This window comes from Metopolophium dirhodum, chromosome 1, assembly GCF_019925205.1.
Source record: "Metopolophium dirhodum isolate CAU chromosome 1, ASM1992520v1, whole genome shotgun sequence".
Taxonomy (NCBI): Eukaryota; Metazoa; Arthropoda; class Insecta; order Hemiptera; family Aphididae; genus Metopolophium; species Metopolophium dirhodum.
In genome coordinates, this window is record NC_083560.1 from 125802627 (window position 1) to 125827115 (window position 24489).

The following is a 24489-nucleotide window of genomic DNA, read 5'->3' on the forward strand; positions in this document are numbered from 1 at the left end:
CAAATTATTTTGTGTTAGATATTCATAAAAATTTTTCTTTTTAAATCTAAGATTTAAAATGTAATACAAAATTACTCATAAGTTTGTTTACTTTTGTCAAAAAAAAATTGTCTACAAGCAAATCAAATTAAATTTTTATGAGCATTTGAAATTCATATTTTTACAAAATTGGATATTCATTCGATTTTTCATGTAGTGATTTTGTTATTTTGTTGTAATTCAAAAACAAATAACTGTAGGTACATGAAAATTTTACTGAATATTTATATTTTAATTTTCTATACATCATACAATTTTGAAAATATTGCGACTCTTTTTGAGCTGTTTATGGACATTGTAATTTTTTCAATTTTTTTAGTTTTTTTTTTCTATAAATATCAATAAAATTTTATTTTTTGGATAAAAAAGCGTAAAAATTCATACATTTTCAAAATTTTGAAAAATGTCTTAAAAATTAAAAGACCCAGCTTTATTAATAAAAACTTGGAGCCAAAAACTCCGAAAACGTTGGAGCCTTGTATTATATTTTACATAATTTACATCTTCATTGTAATACCATTACATATACATAATAGTTTGATCTCACGTGTGTCAATATGTTGAGTTTCGGTGGGTAAACACAATGGCTCGTTTTTACATAGGTACCTACCACGCAGTCTAATTCAGTGCTCGTATTTGGTCGTCATCGATGTTATGAACATGGGTTTTCCTCATTAAATTGATTATTTCCGTCATTTGTTCAATTGTTTCTTGTTTCATCTCAGCAATTCTTTCTTTTTCAGATATTTGTTCGCTGATTGAAATATATTAACAAATATATTAGATAAATATTATGTCTCGTCTCTCGTGCATAAATAATAGATATAGGTATACACCAAATGAAACGAAAAAAACAAAATTACAATAATAATAATGCACTGTCTGTGTCTCACCATTTTTCGGAAATTATTTTGTTGTACTTGTCTGTCAGTTGTAAGTTTTTAACATTTAATTGTTGGTTTTCATTTTCAAGATTCTCAATTTTCGATTCAAATTGTTCTCGAACATACGCATTAATCCAACAACCAGCCCTGGTTTCCCACTGTTTTATTTCATTTTTCAACTCAACACCATCTTCTTTTAAACGGTCGATCGTGATAATATAGTCCTGGTTTTCAAGTGTCTGCAAGTCAGATAAAATTATATTTATTAGATAAGTATGTTATACTATAATTATACATTATTCATAAAATGAATCATTTATTTAAATTAGCGAAAATGTCTGATAAATGTTTTTTACTCATACCAAACGTTTGACCATCAATTCAAGTTCCAAAGTAATATCTTCCCTAAAATTAACAAATACACATTTGGCACATTAAATTATCAATACTGTATAGCTATATCGTCAAAATAATTAATCTCACATGATTCTTATCTGTTTTTGCTGTTTAATATTTAAGTCTGATTGTTCACTTAATCCCATAGAACGTTGCACAAATTCGTATCTCTTTTTTCCTACTTCGGATCTCAATTCTTGCAGTTTTTGATTAGTTTCTGTATATCTATTACAATTTTATGTAAATTAATAAAATATGATATAATTATAGTTTCTAGATATTTTACTTATTCTTAAGTACAATTATCTCTTCTTGAAACAAATCTTTCTCCCTCAAAAGCTCAATAAAATCATTTTTTAACTTATTTCTTTCCTTGAACAAGTTTTCGATTCTTATGGTTTTTTCAGAGTCTGTCTTTTTTAAATCATCTACTGTACTGTTTAAAATCTCTATTTTTGAATTTAATGACGAGGCTTGAGCAGCCATAGTCAATAGTTTTTCATTTTTTACACCTAAATCACGTTTTGTTTTTGTTATATACTTAGTATTATTATTAATTAGTTTTTTTTTTTACGAACCCAGTTCCAAAGTCAACAATGTTTTTTCATTGGTCATATTTTTCAAACTAATTTCTTGTTGTTCTAAATTAATTGCTTGTTGTTCTAAATTAATTGCTTGTTGTTCTAAATTAGTTTTTAAATGTTCTAAATTATTTTCTAATTCATCTAAACTAATTCCACACGTCTGAATTTCTTTATCATGTTTAACTTTATACAACTGCGCTTGAAGAGATTCTGCCATAAATTTAGTTTGTTCCAATTCAATTGTTACGTCCTTGTGTTGCTCTTCAAGTTCTTTATATAATGTTTGGTAGCTTTTTTTAGTCTTAAGAATTAAAATAAAAAACTTAAACATATATTAGGTACGTATACACAATTAATTGGTAGGTACGTACATAGGTCTATATATATATACATATATACTACCTATTACATGAGTTTCTTAAACGTTATATCTATTATTATGAATTAACTTATTTTTTATTTACGCTTCGTTAATTAATAATACAGGTAGGTAGGTACTAATTAGGTACCTAGTATATAACATGTATATTTACCAAATTGTCAGACCTGTCGATAAAATGTTTCCTAAGTTCACTTTGAGATGACCTCGGAATCGATGACGTCAGTGGATGATTTGATCCTGGAATCTTATCATACTTATGACTCCCTAGCGAATTTGAAGACACGCTACAAATATAACTTTTTTCCTCGGTATACGTGTTTTTTTTCTTTGTGAGTATTTTCATCGTGGTCCGGATCGGTGCAGATACTTGTTCTAAAATGACAGTTTATTTAAAAAGTTATTTTAATTCGTTAATGCCTGTTTCAGGTACCTACTCACTTTTAACCGAAGAAACGGGCCTTTTAGATTTATGTTTAATAACGCGATCGGGCATCGTTAAGTTGTTGAATATTTTGTTCTGCAAATGTTAACGAAATAAATTTTTAATAAAACTACGTATTCTCTCAACACATGTACCATGAATAATTAAAATGTGCAAAATTTAAATTTTTCAATATTGTTATAATTATTTACCATGGTAACGGAATAATCAATATAGTTTTGTCACTACACCTAACAGATAAAAAACATGTTTTTCCCAACTCTTTTAGGAGAGGTGTTAAAGTAATAAAAATTTTCGAAGTAAAACTTCTTTAGATAGTGTATAACGCTGAACAATTTGTAACGAAATAATGCGATACACCCCATGAGAAAGAAAAATAAATAAAAATAAATAACAATGATATTTATCTGATTATTATTTTTTTTTTATCTATTTATCTATTAAATAACTAGTATGAACTGTGAAATAGAATGTGGTTTAATATATTAAAAGCATATATATATATATTTGTTTATATATATATTTGCACTTATTACTTCAAGTGCAAATTAAATTTAAATAGATATATTGTTAGTATTTTAGATTCTGAGCGGAGCGAGGACGCTAGTGGTTTTACAATGGTGCTTATTTTTTTTTTATCCTGTATACAAAATTTCTACCAGAAGGAGTGCTTTGATTTCAACAAATAGTACCTTATCTTTTGGCAAATTTGATCAAGATGGTACTTTAGAGATTTTCTTAATGCCACAGGAAAAACCACCGACTAATTACAAAAAACCATTAAAAAATGGGATTTTCATTTTTAATGCTTTGTTTATCACCATAGAAACGAATAAAATATTATAATATTAATTCAACCTACAGGATATAATAAATAATAACAATATAAAATATCCAGACTGACAAACCGTCTTCTCCACTCAGAATCGGTTTTCTTATACAATAATGATAGTATATCATTGAATTCAAGTTTAATACAATCCATTATACATTGACCCACTTATTGTAACCTACTGTACAGCAGAGCGACATCCAATTACCCGCTTTTTATTGTTATTTTTATTACATGCACCTAAATTTAGTTTTATTATTTATTTTATATTTATACATTTAATAATTAAGTAATAATAATTTATATATAATAATTATAAATATCGAAACGATTGCAGGGCTTGATATTACAATACCTAGTATTGTACGCTATGGTTAAAACCATTAAAACCATGGTCCATGTCAACATTATCTTGCATTCTTGACAATAATATTCCACGTCGTATAACGATAACGGTCCAAGTTATTATGTCGGAAAAAAAATAAAATTTAATAATAAATAAGATAACGGTTAATAAAATTTAACACGATTTTTGAATTAAGTAGATTTAGTATTTTTGTAATGACCCAATGGTTTAATATAATATTAAAAATATAGGAAATAATTATAAGATCCAACCTCCCCGTGGTGTCTCCTGAGTAACGCTAATAGACTCTAAAAAATAAAATATAAAAAATATGTATTAGCTAAACGTATTGGTATCCACGCTTTGTATTAATTTTTAGTGTCTAAAAAAATGTGTACCTAAACCTTTTACTGGAAAGTTGTCCCAATTCCAATGTAAAAATACCTTTTTGTGCCCAAACGTGTTTCGGCGTTTATTTTTACAATAATAATCAGTATACAGCTGTTGAAAAATTTCAAATAGGTGCTCTTTTAAATAAATTGGTTTCACATTGACAATATTTATGTTATAATTTGAATCTTATTTTTTTTGCGTTTATCAGACAATAAAACGATTGCAGATTTTCTTTTGCTTTGTGACCCCCCCCCCCCCTCTTAATTCCAAAATCCTGGCTACACCACTGGTTAAAACTAGTGCTAAACAATGTCGTTTACTAAGTTAAATCTGTTAATATTAACATGTTGTTATATTGGTCATTTTTAGAAAAGCCCAGATACACTAAAAACTACAAAATAAATTTCACATCATAAGTGCGTGCTAGCACACACACCTTTTTTAATAGACATGCAAAAGATTGGAAATTTGGAAATAATGAATTATCATATTTTTCAAAACATAAAATACAATAGACGGCCAAATGTAAACTCCTCCACGAATAACCTTTTTACCTGAATTATCATTAAATGTAAACTCCTACACTAATAACCTTTTAAAATTTTTACCTGAAAATCAAATATATTGTAATCTCCTACATATCTTCCCTTTAAAAAATAGGGTTATATTACTTAAATTTACAATTTTGAAGTTGAAAAGCTCAAAAAGCTCAAAATTATCATAACTTGAAAATAATAAATATACATTATTTAATAAACAAACGCTTGAATAGAGCTTGTTTATAGGCTGTTTGATGATTGTCGAAGGTTAGATTATATCCATATTATATACTATACTATACTATACGTTCATATCGGCACTTGCAGTACAAAGTGTTTTAAATAGATCAGCGATATGGCATCGAATATTGTCGAATAACGATAAAACATGATAATCTCGTCTGTATCGGAAATTTCCGAACAAATTGGCGTTTATTGCCGATATTGTAGTCCGCTCGTAACTGTATAACTGTGTATTGTTTGAGTTTAGTCTAGTGAATCTTTTGCGTCTTTCGCCGTTTTGTGCAGTAAAGTTAGTCACTCTTATAGTCGTACATTATTACAAATTGCAATGGAATTCATGTATAGTCAGAATGGTAAAAAGTTATTAATAGTTGATAAATATAAATTTTTTTTACACTATACTGCAAAAAGTGGCCAAAAAACGGCGTTGTATTAATAATAAGTGTCAAAGTAAAATTTACACAAATAATACAGAGGATGAAATTATCGAAAAGCATGTAGTTCTAATTCACAATCGTGATGAAGATACTACATTAAATCGCCAAGAAGTCAATAATTCACTGAAAAGGAAAGTAAGTGAAGACAATATTGTAGAAAAACCTTCCAAGTTTATTTTAACTGAAAATAATTTAAATACAACTGATCTCAATTATATTAGACGAAATGTGTATAATGCACGTAAATCTATTTTGCCACCTTTGCCTAAAAGTATTGAAGAAGTTCACGATACTTTAAATGTAATGGATATACAAACAAACCGTTCTGAACAATTTATTTTATTAAATGATCAAGATAGCCATATTATTATATTTTCTTGTATAGAAAATTTAAAATTTCTTTGTTCTAACGAAAACATTTTTTTAGACGGTACTTTCAATTATTGTACAAAATATTTTTTGCAGTTATTCACTATTCATGGTTTTAAGAATCAAAATTATATAACATTAGTCTTTACTTTGCTTCCTGACAAAAATAGCCATACATACAGTACATTATTTTTAAAAACTATCGAAATTTGCTTGCAAAATAATTTACGGTTTCAACCAGTTACAGTTATGGTGGGGGCTAAGTAATGTGAAAGGGGCTAAGTAATGTGAAAGGGGCTAAGTAATGTGAATGGGGCTAAGTAATGTGAAAATGGGGCTAAGTAATGTGAAAACAGTCCGGCCCCCATGTAGTGATGGAAAAAAAAAAAAAAAGTTACAGTTGTGGTGGACTTTGAAATTGCTATTCATAATGCAATTAAAAATATTTGGCCAACAGTGCAAATTCATGGTTGTAATTTTCATTTGTGCCGAAATTGGTACAGAAAAATCCAGCAATTAGGCCTAACGAATGATTACAATCAGTGGCGTATCCAGAATTTTTTTTTGGGGGGGGGGGGGGTTAATAAAAGTGTAACATATAACATTTTATTGAATTGTGTGTTTTTATTATAATAAATCATCATACATTAAATATTTTATAAGTGTATAACTATTTTATAACGCTGACTATAAAAAGTTGAAATATGTAAATATTTTTTTTTTCAAACTAAATTTTTATTCAATTTTCGTTTCGATTTTTTAGCAAGTTCATCTAAAACATCATTAATATCCACGTTAATATCACGATGAATATTAAGTAAGGCTAAACCATTTAAATGTATTTGTCCAGAAGAATTTCTCAAATAAGTTTTCAAACGACGGAGTGTTGAAAACGATCGTTCTCCTGTGGCAGTAGATACTGGAAGTGTAATAAATATTTGAAGAAGCTTAGATATTATTGGATAAACATCTGGACAGGTTTGGAAGTATACTTCAATAGCATTTTTGTTCTTGAGTTCAGCAGATGTTAAAGTTGAATATTTAGAGGAAAACTTATGGAAAGTATTTTCACTAAAATAGCTAAAGCTGTTTGAAATTTTAACTGTCTTATCGCAGTAAGTAGATGACTTGCAGAACTAGAAGTGTCAGAATCTGGCCAAAGTGTTATTTTATCTAGTGCATGTAAAATGGCTGGTTGAAGTTCTTCAAATAATATAACTGCATCATGGCGATCGACCCATCGAGTTGCACATAATATTTTTAGTTTAAAACGATTAGTCTGTGGAAATATTTCTACTATTGATAATTGCAAAATACTTTGCCTTTTTGGATAACCGAAAAAAGTACTTAGGTACACTTTGTATAGTACCCATACAATTTCTTACTTCTGGGACTTTACAGCTAAAAGTTATTGCTAAATTTAAACAATGGGCACTGCAATGTAAATAAAAGTATCATAATGTCATGTAATTCGGGTTTTGCTAATTATTAGTCAGTTTTATACATGCGTCGTACACTATACGAAAAGTTATCTTGAAAGTTACAAGAATCTAAAAGTTATAATATTTTGACGTGTAATGGTGACCGCTGGGTGCCGCGTGCTGTGCCGGTCGATCATTAAATTAATTAAATATTGAACAATTTTCGGGGGGGGGGGGGGGGTTACTGTAACCCCCCCCCCCTGGATACGCCACTGATTACAATAATGGTAAATCTGAAATTGGAAAATTTTTAGTTCTCACATTCGGTTTACCATTATTGCAAGATGCTAACGATATTGAAGATTGCTTTGTATTTGATTTGTTAGAAAATATGCCATCTGACGATAAAGTCCAACAATATTGCGACTATTTATCTGAAAATTATATTTTTTCGTTTTCATTATTTCCTCCAAAATTGTGGTCTTCTAATGATACTACAAATGCATGTGAATCATTTCATTCAAGATTTAATAGTAATTTTTATCATCACTATCCAAATCTCCATTTATTCGTGAAAGTTTTGAAAGATATTCAGACCGAAACATACATTAAAATTAGAAGCAGTCATACAACACAACGCAGACAGGCAAAAACTATTTCTAAATATCAATTTATACTTAATCAAAAAGATAAATATATACGAGGAGGAATTTCACGTTTAGAGTTTATCTCCAAAGTATGCCACAAAAATATACGTAAATGATTATGACTTAGTATTGTTTTATTGAATTTTTTTATTATTTTTTTCAAAAAAAGTTTGTTTTAATCGTAAATGATAATGATTATTGTTTTATTAACATTTTTATTATATTTTTCAAACCATTTTTATTTTATGTGTTAATATATTGCAAGACTGATATTTTTACAGCAATACGGTATTAATTTTTTGTAGGAGTGAACACTATCTTTTATAGGAGTTAACACTATCTTTTGTAGGAGATAACACTACATTTGTAGGAGTTAACCATTTCCCCAATAGACAGGTATCCCATGGGTAGTGGTGAATTTAGGAGGGGCAAAAGGGCCAATTTTATACAGGGGGTAGTTTTTGTATATATTTATTAAAAAATAATTGTTGAATATAATTTAATATTGTATAAAAAGTAACATCATATTGTGCAATAATAACAACGTCGTTATCCTTTTAGATGCCGTCCATCGCGGTTGGTATTAAGGGGCCTCGCTACTGCCGTCAATTTTAGCTGAAAATACCTAAAGTATTGACAACATTTAAGTTAGTTGCCGTTGTCCGATTTTAATTCTGAAAAAAAATTTGAACTCACTATAAAATTGTCTATAGATTCTACGAAGCACTTTCTAAAAACCAAATTTTATATTATTGTGAACTGTAATTGAAAACTTGAAAATATGAACTTTTTCGAATCATAATTAAAATTAAAATTAATATTGAAAACGGTAAATGTTTTGTAGGATCTATAGACATTTTTCTGGAGAATTCAAATATTGTTTCAAAATCAAAATCAAACAACGTTAACCAACTTTAATTTTGTCAAAGCAAATGTATGTTTTTGTAAAATTTGTGTAGTGAAATTTAAATGGTTATCGAGTTATTGACATTTGCATGCGCGTACGAGATAGGATACCCGCATTTATTTTCACTCACACTAATAATCATTTACAACTAACACATATAGATCCCGGGCGGCTATGACAAGATTAGAAATTGCCAAAATGTTGCTCCTTAAAAATGACCGTAGCGAGACCCCTTAACCTGACCGGATATTCTATTTTCTACGAACGGCTAATTATATACTAAAAAATAATTTGAAGAAACATTTTACACATTTCTCTGGAATTCAACGAGTTCAAAACTTTAACGCCAATCAACAATTAATTTAAAATTGTCCAAGTAAAGTTTTCCGATATACATATAATATATTTAGAAAATAATCATCGTTTTAAATCCAAAAGATAATATTATTTTATGGTTTAGGTTTCTTAAGTTAGCAAAAAAGTCTTGGGCAAGTTTAATGATGAGTTTAATAGAAAAATTATGACTGAATTATAGATTTAAGATCTAAATTATATTCACATCGAATCTTAGATACTAAAAAATAAATTAAAAAGCTTAAGGTGTTAAAAAAAATATTGTGGGAAATAAACTATGTTTGAATATTTCAAAAATTGTTTATATAGTAAAAACCCAAAATATGTTAGTCAACATTTTTTTTAAACAAAGAAACATAATTGTTTTACAGTAGAACAAAACAAAAAAGCTTTTATGATGATAAAAGATTTATTTTGGAAAATGGAATTGACACTTTAGCTTGGGGACATTATAATACAAATAAAGATAGAAATAATTTCATATACCATCTCAATACATTAATTAAAAATAAAAATAAATCATAATAATGATTGGTTAATTTTGTGAAACATTTTTATATTATTAATACCAATTTCATTTTGCGATCGGTATCTTTAATAGAATGTTAGATTTTTTTTTATTTATGTTGCGATTAATTATATTAAGGTAGCGGTTTGTGATCTTATTTTGATAAATTTAATTTTATGATCTTTTGGGATCGGAATATGTTAGATTTATTTTTATTTATTTTGCGATCTTTTTATGATATTTTTATTTTGATAGAATGTTATATTTATTTTGTGATCTCTTTGCGCATTGTTTTCTTTGCGGTCTTTTACTGATGTGAAATGGGGTGTGCCAAGGATGGTAATATTATACTACTCCTATCAATATGTACCTCTTTTAAAATAATTATTATTACTTAGTTTAAAGTTATTTCTTCAGTAACTTTTTTTTTAAATATAAAAGTTTTGTGTTTGTATATCTAATATTATATAGACAATTCTTCGGTCATTATTATGATTATATTATACTATGTTACAATCATTAGTATTTATTAATATTATATGCAACAAGTCAACTATTGACACTGGTAGGTATATTATAATTGAATAGATGTAAATTTACCTTATTCACAGAATGAAAAAGCCATAATGAAAATAAGTGACATTAAGGGAACCTTAAATTATCATTAAATATGACAGGGAGACACCCATCGAGGGTACAATAAATTTACAAATTAAGTACATAAAAAAAAACTTTAACTTTTATTTCAGTAACATTAATAATATTAATACATAAACTAATATATGTTTTCATTATTCCAATGTTTTCATTAATCTCAGAAATTTAAATTAGATTAACTCAATAAAAATACTTACAAATATTTTTAATTTATTTAGCATTTTCAGAAAATTCTTAACTAATAATTGCTCAATTAAGAATTACAAAAACTTACGCTACAGTTTACTGATGATTATTTAATAGTTTTAAACTCAAGATGATTTACAATCAGAGTAGAAAGAATTCACATTATGAAATACGGATTTTACAAAATTACCATACGGTAAATGTGAGTTTTTTTTAATGAATCTTATAATATAAAATGGTATGTTTAAATAAAGTAATATAAATATAACTCATATAAGATATAATATATTATTTAGATTAGTACCTTAGAGTTAAAATCAATAAAAAAAAGTTATGTTCAAAATGATAATGAATTAGGATCATGTAATAAGGAATCCAAACTAAAATCATTGAAATTGTCTTGATTGTACTGCTGTTCTTCAATAACCTTGTCAATGTCCAAATCACTTAAACCATCCCTCTTCAAATCAGCTACAAATAATAATAATGATTATTAATATTTAAATGCCTGATTAATAACAAAACATATATTAATATATATTTATGTGTCATAAAAATTGTATGAAAGGGAATGAGTAGAATTATTAGTGTATACGAACAACAAAAGTCAGATGGGTAGTGTTATAAATTAATAATATAAATAATTAATTAACTTAGAAAAAAATTAAACTTATAAACTCTAATATAGCTCTAATATATATATACTTTCTTAAAAGTTAAAAGAATAAGCTCAATATGGGAAATTGGATTTGATGTTCCAAGAGTTAAATAAATAAACTAACAGATTTTAAATATGTTTTTTCTAGTTAATAAATGCAGTATTTTTAAACTTATTAGTTACTACATTGATAAATAAAATGGTTAGAATTGTGTTTGTATATTATATCAGATTACCAGATTGGTATAACAACATTGAAGGTCTGTCCACAATTTACTATTAAATTGTGCTGGGCAAATAAAATATCATCTGCACATGCTTCATTATAAATGTCTAAGTCTACCAATAAACTTTGACACAACATTTTAAAAGTTGATTCGAATTTTATATAAAATATGTGTTCTAATTCCACTTGATTTAAATGCACCAAAATTAAATTTAATAAATTGAATTACATTGTGTAGGATTACTGACAGCGTCGGTCTGTTTAGTCGCATTCAACATTTCAGCTACTGTTATTTTAGTGTTTTTCTTCAATACATTTCTTCCTTTATTCTATAAAAAAAAAATATTTATAAAAATAACTAATACGGTGGGAAACTAATAATATATTAAAAATTACCAAATCAGTTTTGAGCTTGTATTTTGCTTGTAAGAAACTTGAACCATTTTGAGGAATTCTCAACCCACTAGCAGGCTTTATTGCAGGCAGAGGTTTGTTGTTTAATTCATTACTCGCTTTGATTAGTTCCTTCATGAAACAATTCAAAATACAGTTTTATTTAAACTTTAAATTTTAACTCTGTAGTTCTGAACGTTTTTGAGTAGGTACCACTATTTAACCAGCAATAATTCATACACACTTTGACCAAAGTTGTGCAAAGGGCAATTAATATAATTGTCCTTCGACACCAATGATCATTAGCACAGCACTGGCTATAAAAAATATCTAAAAACGGTTATTTTAAATTCTGTCATAGTTGTAAGCAAAAAATTTAAGTAACAGAAAATATTATACAACATTATCATCAATAATATACCTATAGTATTAAAATTAGTATATTAATTATATTATATTTAACTAGTATCACAAGATTCAAAAACAAATTAATCACTTCATTGAAATTAAATATGATTTTTAAATACTAAAACAATTTTAACAAATATAGTAGGTATAATGTTAACTAGGTAAATTATAATATTTATTGTAGAAAATAAAATAAAATATAATTATGTAATACAATAATCTATATTATAGATTTAATAATATTATCTACTATTACATGCACTATTGAGTATAATAAAACTGTATATAATATTATGACTAATGTAATGCATCTATTAAAATATAGTATGTACGATAATAATAAGCATTAACACATTTTCCAGTAAAAAGGATAAGTAAATCTATTTTTTGTCTAATTAAAATGAAGTTTTCCAAACATTATAATTAAAAACCAGATTTTTGTGAAGCAAACACTTAAAAAACCTTCAATTAAAATGCTGAAATGTGTGCAAAATCGTACAAAAACAAATTAGGAATTATATAACAAATTTTTCTTCAAATTAACTAACTTCAAATTTTATTTATTTTTTTGCTATTTATTATTTATTAGTTTGCATTAAATATTAAAATCATACAAAAATATAAAGTTAAAAAAAAAAATTAACTTTAATTTAAATGAAATAATATATTTACAAATTTAAAATATACAATTTAAACTGATTTACAATATTTCATGATATATAGATATGTATATCTGGATGTAGAGTATATCTATTTTATATTGGTTATTTTACTTTTTCTAATAATTTAATTTGGTTATTGAAACTGTATACAAGGTATACCTAACTGTGTATGTTGGTAAGTACAATTTCTACTAATATTATCAAATGGATTGAAACATTTGCCCCCCCCCCCTACCACCACAAAACACTAAAAAAATTATTTTGGTTTATAACATATAAATCTCTCAGTCCAACCATTGTCATATGTAATCTGTATAATGTAAGTAGGTACATGTATAAATGCATGCATACATTAAAATAAATAATTAGGCGCGTACTATTTAATAAAGTTTTAAAATGTACATTTTCGAGTAGATTTATGAAATCATCTGCGTAGACGTAAAATACTCAAAATTGCAAACTTCAAAAGGTTGCAACCCTGGAACTAAGTCTGACCAACAAACTCTGATTACACCATTAATACTGAAAATTTTTTTTTAAAAATCACTCTACAGCTAAACTGCATTTTCTACGTAGATTTGTGGAATAATTTACACAAAATCTTGAATTTCAAAATGTTATAACCATTGTGCTTAACTAGTTGAAATGAATCCCAAAAATTAATGTAAATTGCATTATATCAATATATTTGTGCAATATTGCAATAGTGTTTATTACCTAGTAATATTATCTTAGTTACAGCTACCATAGGGGATTTGGGTTTTTATTTGTTGTTTCTATAAAATACCTATACCATACAGTAGGTACAATAGTACCTATAAATAATAATATTTATATAATTACATAAGTTAGTACATAAATATCGTTTTCCAGCTTAAAAAAAGTCATAGGGGAATATGACACCCAAATTAAATTAACGAGTAAACGGTTAAATTCACGGATTCACGTGAAGTTTAATTCACAGATTCACGTGAAATAAATGCACGTGATCGCATACGTGAATTTTAATTTCACATGAACTATACATGAAATTGAGACCTTTAATTTTGATATAATAACTAATAAGATTGGTTTAGACTTTAGACTTTCAACACAGGAAAACCGTGACTTAGATTATTATCTACTTTTTGTAATATAATTTCTAAAATACAAGTTAGGATTGGTTCTTAAATGAAAGATATTCTTCTTCAGCTACAAAAATAATTTTAAAACTTTTAAGATTAAGAATAATATTATATTAGATTACATCACGTGGAGGAGATTTAAGAAATACACCATCTTCGGTCATTTGAATTGCCATTTTGACATCATCCGCATCAATTTTCTCCTTATTAGCAAATTTTGAACAAGCCTTAGCTTCTTCCAGAATGAGTGATGTGTATCCTAATAAACAAAATAATAAATCAATACTTTTATTTCACTGCAGCCTGCAGGTAGGTACCTACTGTAATTAAATTCTAGCAGGTGGTTTAAAACTTGTTGTTCATATTCACGTATTCCTAAATCATTCATCATCGACACTATGGTTTGAGAATCTTTAGGCATGCGGTTTCCTTGCGAAGACGACATTTTGCAAGATCAAAACCAGAATAGTTATCTTTCGTCTTCAGATTCCTGTGAAATAAAAAAAATCAGATAAAACGACTTGAACACATCGATATTATAATAGTGCCTACTAAAATAGTTAAAACAAAGATGTGTACTCACAATGAAAAAGCGCAAATGCCAGAAAACAAACGAAAATACGAAATCAACAATTAATAAATTATTACCAATGCTTTATCACGATTTAATGTAAATATGATAATGATAATGTTTCATTAAAAAGGGATTCGCATACGGACTGTAGTGTACCTACTGGTCGGACTGTAAACAAGCAGCTTATCAGTGACCACGAATGTTTGTACAAGCTACAAGACATACAGGGAGGTCGCATAATATTAAATTGGGAATTAAGATTTGAGACAAATAAAATCACCGGTAGCTGAATACATTCAATGTCCTATAACCTTTTGGTAACCGTCCCCCGGCCCCCGCCAACCATGTCGTTACCAGTTCATAATATTATAAAAAATTGAAAATTTTCGTAATATCGAATGCAATGCGCATGATTCGTTAGCGGAAATTTCGCTTCCAAGGCCACACTCTTCAGACATTGTTACTAAATTGTTATAACTTACACTCACAACTTACACTTACAGTAACTACTGTACTATACGTACTTACTTCTAATTTACACTACCCACGTACTACGGGCTACGTGTCGAAAATTACTTGAGGCTATAAGAGGCAATAGCAAAGTGTATCAATACCATAGACGTATACGTCTATGATCAATACACCTTGGACAATAGAGAGATAAAAATTTAATGCAAGGTGTATTTTTTATAAGGTGATTAAACTAACACCCTCCCGCCTATGCGGAGGGGTACGCTGATGGTAGTTGGTGTCCGATTTTTATCATTTATGAGTGTCCGGCAATTTGTACTATACTACTTTATATTATTGTACTTGTACTTGATCCGTTTTCGCAATATCATATTTGAAAATATTTCTTTCTTTATTTCAGTAATTTATGTTACTGCAATAAAATGAGTAAAAGCAATAAATGTATCCACCTTGATTTAATGTTACCAATTTATCACAGAACAAAACAATGGATGATAATATTATCTATTTTAATTTTTATATTTGAACCAGGGCTTATATTGCTTATAAACGTTATAATAACGTTATGATTATAACGTTATATTTGACAAAAAACGATTGAAATTTGTAAACGTAATAATAACGGAAAGCGATAATCAAAAATAATTAAATACCGCTAAACAAAATATAACGAATAACAAAATATATTATATATCATAAAACAAAACATAACGTAAAACGTAATTTATACAATATCATTAAACGAAAAATAAGGCAAAACGAAATATTTTAAAATCTATTTATTTAAAAGGTCTATTAGTTTTGTAGAAACATTTATTTCATACGACAATCTAATAATTGATTAAATTATATTTAGAAACCAGGCTATTATTTACCCGAATTAGTTATTATTTTTTAATTTTATATATGTATTAACACTATTTTAAATAACGATAAACGCAAAACTTGTAAAACGTTTTAATTCTGTATAACGATAAATGCAAATCTTGGTTAATGTTTTAATTCTAAATAACTATAAACGCAAAAATTGCGTAACGTTTTAATTGTAAATAACATAAAACAGAATTTTTTTCAAATGCAAGCCCTGATTTGAACAAATTCGCCACTTTCGGGAGTGAGAGACAACCTTTCTCCTCTTCCCCATTAAAGACCACGACCACTTGCGTTGTATGCATTAATATGACCTATCTATTCTTCTATTAACTTTGGTTTTCGTCCTCAGTTTCACATGGTTTCACCCACGAATTAAGATATACCCCCATGGTAAAATTGTCAGTCAGGGGGGTAAAATATCCTAGTATATAATTAACGATCTGTTTAAAATACCTATACTAGAATATATTTACCTCTCAGGTGAATTTATATAATAGGATATTTTTACCCCTACCGGTAAAAATGTGTTTTTAAGGCGTGTAAAAATATATTAGCATATTCTTAACAATCTGTTTGAAATATACTAGGATATGTTGTATTTTCTGTTTATAAAAGTTAAAATAAAAAAGGTTTTATTAGACGCGCAGGCATCAATAATGTATATTATAATATATGAAACAAAAATAATTAAAAAAATATTGATTAGGTAAAAATGTATTGTATTTGTAAGATCTTGAACTCTATTTTATAATAGTTACAGGGTTAGTCTACGCGTGGACTGAATAGTTATTAAAATTGTACTAGAAATCAAATTTATTCTACTGTATTTATAAACATTAGTTAAAATTTCTATAAATCACTCTACAATTTGGTCCAAACAACAACTTTAAATGTTGATAAAAAAATGGTATCCATGTATTTTGTATATTATAAAATTACTTTAACGAGTACGTCTTGTACTTATGTGGAATCTTGTATAACATTGTCTTACATTTTTACCGGGGTGTAAAAATATCCTACGATATAAATTAACCTTGGAGGTAAATATATCCTAGTATATTTTAAACAGATCGTTAATTTTATGCTGATGAACAATTTTACCGGTTGGATAAAATTATAACCTAGTAGGTATATTTTCACCCCCTTAAAATTTTACAGGGGGTATAAGTAATTTATTTTATTTTACCCCCGGTAAAAATACTCTAGATTAACTAACGGAAGCACCGACTGACCTAATATCGCAAGGATGTGATGCGTCACAAATTGCGACAATGGTAGAATTATGGTGATTTGCGCCAAAGTTGTTATGTTTAAAAAACAAGAAGGGCAGTCAAAAATGACTAAAATAAGTTTTAGGCAATCAATTCAAAATTAAAAATATTCCCGAAGAAAAAACGTTATAACTGTAGGTAAATTTTATATATTTCGTCGTTGGATAAAATAATACGAATTACCGCGTACCTATAGCGTGCGTTTTTATAATAAAACGAAAAAACCAAAGATATCATTGATGTGCGGAGTCTAAACAACAACTGAGTTACATAGTGTAAATTAGTTACTTATAATTATAAGTAGAGTACAAAAGGACCATTTTGCAATTAAACTAATTATATACGGCAAATGATCAAGTATTGTCAAAAAGCAATTTATTCCAATTGAGACCGTTTTTCTAGAAAAATGGATTCATCCGCTTGAGTGGGCGGCTAAAAAATACTATCATTAGATATTTTCCAAAGGCACCCCAAAGGACTCCGCGTGTACTAATTTTTTGTTTCAACGGGAGTATGAACATTTATTACATGGTGGCCCACAAGCAATGTAAGCGTCGATCCGGCAGCAATATTGGCCACTTAATGCCCGGAACATAGCACGCATAGGTGTGCGCACGGTGGGGAGGAGTGTCCGCCCCTCCCTCCACGGCACCTGGCTTTCTCTTTAATAAATACATAGATATCGATAGCTATGTTATTCTAAATAGTGAACGTTTTTACATTTTACATGAAAAAAGTGAAACCAGTTTTAATTTCATAGTATAGATATCTGTGAATAAATGTAATAATGTTATTAATTAATCAGTTATTATCGTCTATCGACCAAATGATTTATTATTATCACAGAGTACTCTACTATCCACTACCTATATTAGCTAGTCGACTATTTTTTTTTATCACAGTGTATCTGTAAACTAGATACTTTATTTATATATTTACGTTATTTAACGGTTGTAACTTTTAAATAATATTATATAGGTACCACATAGGTTAGTTAAAATAGAAATAACAAGTAACCAATATTTCAGACCTAAAAAAACAGAAAATTTTTATTACCTACATTAAACGTTTACATATTATACCTAACTAGTAAATAAAATACTGTTATACTGAGTGAAAAGGAGATCATATAGCAGAAAAATAATCATTAAGGTCATTAAAGTTCACACTTTTTTTTTAAAGTTTAATTTTGTCCGGAGTGACCCGTAAAATGGGGTGACTTTGGCCTCGTACCTACCTATTAGATTTCATTAAAAACCGATGTTAAAATAACAATGGTTGACTTCGGACAATATATATGTTTTTAAAAAACAATTTAAAACCCCATACTTACATTAATCACAAATACAACATAATTTATTTTATATTCTAAAAAAATAATTCTTTACTTTTCTATAAACATGTCAACTTAAAATTTATTTTTTACTTTTCTGTTTTTACTTATTGACTATTGTATTGTCATTTTTTTATAACTAACACCATCAACGACATTTTAAATATCATTAGGATCATAATTCTTATACACGGACGACCTCCTACATATTATGATCTGGGCATTGTTAATGTGTTGTCCGAAGACAATTTAACACTACAGTGTGAGATCAAGTAACTTAACAATTTGCACATATACCAATTAAACAGACAAGTTAAAGAGTATAGCCGCAGGGGCGGATTGGCCTATCGGGAAATCGGGAATCTTCCCGATGGGCCACTATAATTATTATAATATAATCACCCAAAAAAATTATATTTTTATAAATTAAGTATACAGTTTATTGAAAAATCAAATACCTACGAAGGTATTATTTTTAATATCTTAAACTATTGAAATTCATATCGTAGGAATTTTGGTATTTACACTTTTTCCACCGATTCATGCTAATGTTTTATTTAGAAATCGGTGGTATTGGTATTTTAGTATTAATATTATATACTCAATGGTAGAATTTAGTTGGTTGCGTGATAACCTTATCTTATCGTTTTTTGTTTAGTGTAAAAATTCAATTGAACTGTGCAATTTAGATTATGCGTGGTGCTGGTGAAAATCAAAAGAAAGGTGGCGCTAAAGGGGTACGAGAAAAAAAGAAAAAATTGTTAATGGAACCCATTTACGTGGAACATTGTTTTAAATTTTCAATCCTTAGCTATAAAAGTTGAACATTTTATAAATTTTTAACTACAAAATAATTATTAAATTTTAAATTTTATAAATTATGTCAAAATTCGACTTTAAATGTTAATAAAAAAAAATTGTGCCTTTGTATTTTTAATATTTTTCAATCGCTGTTATAAAAATATATCAGGCGCCTTATATTACATTTTCACACTTTTTTACCAACAAATAAAATTTTATTGATATTTATAGAAAAAAAAACTAAAAAAATTGAAAACTGGCAATGCCCGTAAACAGCTCAAAAAGAGTCAAATTATTTTTAAAATTGTAGGTATGGTGTAAAAACATTCAGTGAAATTTTCAAGTATCTACAGTCATTCGTTTTTTAATTACAACAAGATAAGAAAATCATTACATGAGAAATGGAGTGAATATCAAATGTTGTAAAAATATGAATTTCAAACACTCGTAAAAATTTAATTTGACTTTCTTGTAGACATTTTTTTTTTGATAAAGGTAGGAAAACTTATGAGGAATCTTGTTTTACACTTTCAAGTCTTAGATTTAAAAAGAACATTTTTATGAATTGCTAACTCAAAATAATTTGCAAATTTTCGTAATTTTTACTTATTTTGTCAATATTTGAACTTAAAATGATTATAAAAAAAATTGTGACTGTGGATTTTAAATTTTTTTCATTTGCCTTTATAACAATATACTAAGAGCCTTCTATTAAACTTTCAAGCTTATAGAAAAAAAACTAAAAAAAATGGAAACTGAAAATGTTTGTTAACAGCTCAAAATAAGTTTAAATATGTGGACAATGTTACGGTTGTATAAAAAATGCTAATATTAACATTCAGTCAAATTTTCATGTAACTAAGGTCATTTGTTTTAGAGTTACACCAAAAACCAAAATCGATTTTCTCGCAATCAGATTTTGCGTGAAAATTCCCGTTATTCCTTAATTTTTCTTATGTTTTTCACGGCGCTTTTGAAAACTACTTGGAAATTACTTTTAACCCAATGTACCAACTAGATTTACTTTCCTATCAGAAAAGATACTGTTCATAAAACTCTAAGTATTTTTACTGTCCTAAAAGGTGATGACAGACACAAAAAAAAACAATTTAAATAAAAATTAAAAAGAAGAATTAAAAATTAAAAGAAATAACACACATCATTGTAAAGTGAATACATTCATTGCTCCGCTCAAAACCTAAAATATAATAAGATTAAACTTCAAGTTCAAGTTAGGACAGTCTGAATAGGTTAACCTTATCTAACTAACCCAAAACTGGGTTACATTTTTGGTGCAGGGCCGGTTTGATCCATATTTCCCTGACCGAAAAAATTTACCAATCCACCCCTGAGTATAGGTTACCGAAAACCACAATCAAATATTTATATTTGTTGTAGTGCTACAGTAGTCAATGTACCTAGTTCTGTTATTTAAAAGTACAAAAATATAATATTTTGTATTTACCTCCATAACATGTACCTACTATGACATCAATAAATATTATTTTTATGGAGGTTATAATAGATATTACCTTGGAGCAGTGTTGGGCGTAATCGATTAATTTACAATGAAATTACGTAATCGATTACGATTAATTTATTAAATTACATTAGTTATTAATCGTTTAATCATTTTTTAAAGTAATCAGTAATGGCGATTACATTTGTAATCGTTAACCGTTATTACTGATTTTATTTATATTATATTTCTTTAAATAATAAAATTCCCGAATCTCTTAATGCTGCTATAGCAGCATTGTCTTATCCGCGTTTTAAAAAACGTTGGTTGACATGCGTTAAAATGGAATTTCACGACAAGCTCATACAAATTTTCAAAAAAACAGCCAATGAAATACTTGTTGAAAAAAATACACCATTAGAATCAGAAAAATCACCTGAAAATCAAACATAACTGACGACTTTTTTGACTTTGGATCTTCTTCTTTCACGTTAACCGGTATACCAAAATCAGAATTAGAAGTTTTACATTACTTCGGTGATGAAGAAAATGACCTTCAAATTCTTAACAAATATCCAACAATCAAACAAGTATTTATTCGTTATAATACTCCGCTTCCGTCATCAGCTCCGGTAGAAAGACTCTTTTCATTTGCTACAATGACAAATCAACCAAAAAGCCATAAAATATCGGATCATTTATTTGAAAAACGTGTTGTGTTAAAGTCAAATATATTAAAAAAATGTTTTAAATTCTAAATTACTATGAATATTATATTAACATATATTATAATTATTTTTTATTAACATTATTGAATTATTACAATGATTGTTACTAAATTAATAATACATACTAATTATTATACCTAAATAAATATAAAAATAAATTTATATATTGTATATAAGTGTCTTAACTGGAAGGCTTCTTAAATCCGTCCTTTCCTCAAGCCACTTATTCTATTATCTATTTTACTTATTGTTCATTTTATTGTAACAGATTGTAAATAAAAATTATAAAAATAAAAAAAAAAAAAAAATATTGTATATATTGTGTATTGTTATTATCATCATATTAATCATTACATTTACAATAATTTTGTCATAAAAAAATATTTTTTGTTTCTAAAATGCGTAGTTTTTTTTTATTATATCGTTAATTTTGTTATCATGTGTCAAATGTATTATTGTAAAATTAATTTTTATTTTTAAACTAGATATAAAATACAATAATTATATAAAAAATAATAAAGATTAATCATGATTACAAATTAATACATTTTGTAATCGTAATCAATACTATGATTAAATTATTATTTTAATCATTTGGAATTATTTTTAATTGTGATTAACGATTACATTAATCTTTATAGCGATTAACGATTATACAATTTAATCATAATCATTAATCATTAATCAGATTACAATTTGCCCAACACTGCCGTGGAGTATATTATATATAGTACCTATCAGTTTTCAACTTTTATTAAACGTGTATTGTAAAATTATAAGATAACTAAAAAAACATGGTGTTGTCTGAATTCACCCCACATGTCCGAAGTCACCCATTTTTATGGTAGTCATAGTACAAGAATCTTTGGTTCAGACATTTTTAAGGGGCCCCCCTGCGGACAAAGCCTGCACACGCCTATGATATCACGAAAGACGGTGCATAACCATGTGAAATGTTTTCGGATTAAGCCTATTGTGGTAGGTACAACCAATGATGGGTAATTTACCAAGAGAGCGCATAGAAACTCAATATCGTGCATTTAAAATCTGCGGTGTCGATTTCACTGGGCTTCTAATGGTTTTCACCCTAGAAATTCACCCTCGACAAAAGGCGACAAGCATCCTTGTATATTTGTATTTTTTTGCAACTAGCTAGGCGGTGCACATGGATGCAGTTATAGATTTGAGCACTAAGTCATTTTTAAATGCGTTGAACAGTTTTTTTTTTATCGCAGAGGTACTACAATTTATTCTGACAATGCTATACACTTCGTAGGTGGACACTAGAAAGAAGTATATCAACTTTTTCAAGCTCAAGAGTATCAAGACATCGTTCAATCTAGTCTGGCTACAATAGGGGTACAATAGAAATTTACCCCCCCCCCCCCCCACCACCAAGATTGCCTTATTTTGAAGGGATATGGGAGGTCGCAGTTAAATATATAAAAACATTAATACGAAGTGTACTATACTCATTATGATAGAAGCGTGTCTAAATTATCGGCCTTTAGCGCCCTGCTCTCTAATCCTACCCATTCACTATACATATTATATCACTCCAGCTAGTCCAACTCATTTTCTTATCGGACACTCCCTATAATATCGATACCTATAATATCTTAAAATATTTTCCGATATTGTGAGTATGGTATACATATATATTATATAGGTACGTGTCTCCTTCACTGAGCGTTACGATGAAAGCCCATGGGTGCAACAAATAACTCCGAGAAGTTGATGGATAGGTCTGTTAGTAACATTAAACGTATGCGTTATTGTGTGTTCCAAATTACGTTTTATTACAATTTAGTGGATAGATTTTTTTTATTAATTGTTAATGTGTGAAAAAGGTCATTGGCATTGGCGCAAATAGGGGGGGGGGGGCTTAGTCCCCCCAATTTAAAATCTAATAATTAGCACTTATTTTTATATTCTGTGGTACTAAGCAATATGGCTATGGAAAGGGGGGCTTGAGTACCCCCAAAAAATTTAGTCAATTTGCGCCTATGGTCATTGGGTATTTAAATTTGTTTTGAACCATGGGAAATATGGCAAGTTTTAAAACGAACCCCTGTAGAAATAAGTTTGTGATGCCTGGCTGGTATAGACCGTTGGCGCCGCGTTCAACAATTATCACTGATTTTGTAGAAACGTTGGAGTCGTATTAGTAGTATTTGTATTCATTCCAAGAGTGGTCAAAATGGACGAGTGTAAAAGGCCTCAAAACAGCTGTCAATAGTTTAGTTCATATCCGTAAAGAAAATCTACCACCCTTACGGTGGAAAATTAAACGAGTAATGGAAGTGACACGGGGAGATGACGACATCATTCGCTCAGTGGTAGTCACAGCGATTGATGCAGAGGTGATTCGGACAGTGCGCAAGTTCTGTCCACTACCATTTGAAGGAAATAATGACTAAGTCGAAGGCCGTAATAAATTAATTCTTTTGTCTTAATTTTTAGTGTTTTTTTTTTAAATGAATATTTTGGTTTTTTTTTTTTATTAAGCATCAGCGCAAGCGCACGTTAGGGTTTTGGGCTCCAAGCACTGTCAATCGATTTCACACAGATTGTTTAGGGTTATTTGCAATAGGTGCCTACACCTGCTATTGTATAGCTTATTGTTGTTACTTATAAAACACACACAATTCATATGCTAATTTTGTATAGATACAATACCGATATATTGTAATTGTATTATTTATACAATATAATCTTATTTTACATTTACAATAATAATTTAATTGAATTTGAATTTGAGTTGGCGCTCACTGCTTAAGTGATAGCGTATTAACTATAATAATGGTATTAAACTTTGTGACCGTGACCACCATCGGTTATGTGATACGTGGAACCTGCAACTGCTTCGATGTACAGTCGCAGCCGGCTGTATTGTATTATCTAATATCAATGCCCAAAGCCCCAATGGCCAATGGTATTTA

At 28.1% G+C, this 24489-nt stretch overlaps 2 protein-coding genes across 2 annotated transcripts; both read right to left on the reverse strand.

Moving 5' to 3' along the window:
* Positions 1 to 657: 657 nt before the first annotated feature.
* On the reverse strand, positions 658 to 2799 carry LOC132933822 (uncharacterized). The gene is made up of 8 exons (XM_061000098.1): positions 2724 to 2799; positions 2437 to 2657; positions 1898 to 2204; positions 1606 to 1831; positions 1407 to 1544; positions 1286 to 1328; positions 933 to 1162; positions 658 to 793 (listed from the first exon to the last, which is right to left on the reverse strand). Exons 1-8 carry the CDS (start codon positions 2776 to 2778, stop codon positions 658 to 660), a joined length of 1356 nt encoding a protein of 451 aa, XP_060856081.1. The 5' UTR covers positions 2779 to 2799.
* A 7686-nt stretch (positions 2800 to 10485) lies between these two features.
* Positions 10486 to 14750, reverse strand: LOC132935934 (transcription initiation factor TFIID subunit 9B-like). The gene is made up of 6 exons (XM_061002585.1): positions 14621 to 14750; positions 14359 to 14527; positions 14160 to 14296; positions 11847 to 11975; positions 11680 to 11779; positions 10486 to 11037 (listed from the first exon to the last, which is right to left on the reverse strand). Exons 2-6 carry the CDS (start codon positions 14480 to 14482, stop codon positions 10904 to 10906), a joined length of 624 nt encoding a protein of 207 aa, XP_060858568.1. The 5' UTR covers positions 14483 to 14527; positions 14621 to 14750; the 3' UTR covers positions 10486 to 10903.
* Positions 14751 to 24489: the final 9739 nt, after the last annotated feature.

Coding starts and splice junctions, on each gene's coding strand:
- LOC132933822 (XM_061000098.1), bottom strand. CDS start 2,778: ATGCCCGATCGCGTTATTAAACATAAATCTAAAAGGCCCGTTTCTTCG. Junction 1,832..1,897: donor ATTGTTGACTTTGGAACTGG/GTTCGTAAAAAA, acceptor AACGTGATTTAG/GTGTAAAAAATGAAAAACTA. Junction 794..932: donor AAAATAATTTCCGAAAAATG/GTGAGACACAGA, acceptor TATTTCAATCAG/CGAACAAATATCTGAAAAAG.
- LOC132935934 (XM_061002585.1), bottom strand. CDS start 14,482: ATGTCGTCTTCGCAAGGAAACCGCATGCCTAAAGATTCTCAAACCATA. Junction 11,780..11,846: donor ACAAGCTCAAAACTGATTTG/GTAATTTTTAAT, acceptor TTTTTTTTATAG/AATAAAGGAAGAAATGTATT. Junction 11,038..11,679: donor TGTCAGTAATCCTACACAAT/GTAATTCAATTT, acceptor TATTATTTGTAG/CTGATTTGAAGAGGGATGGT.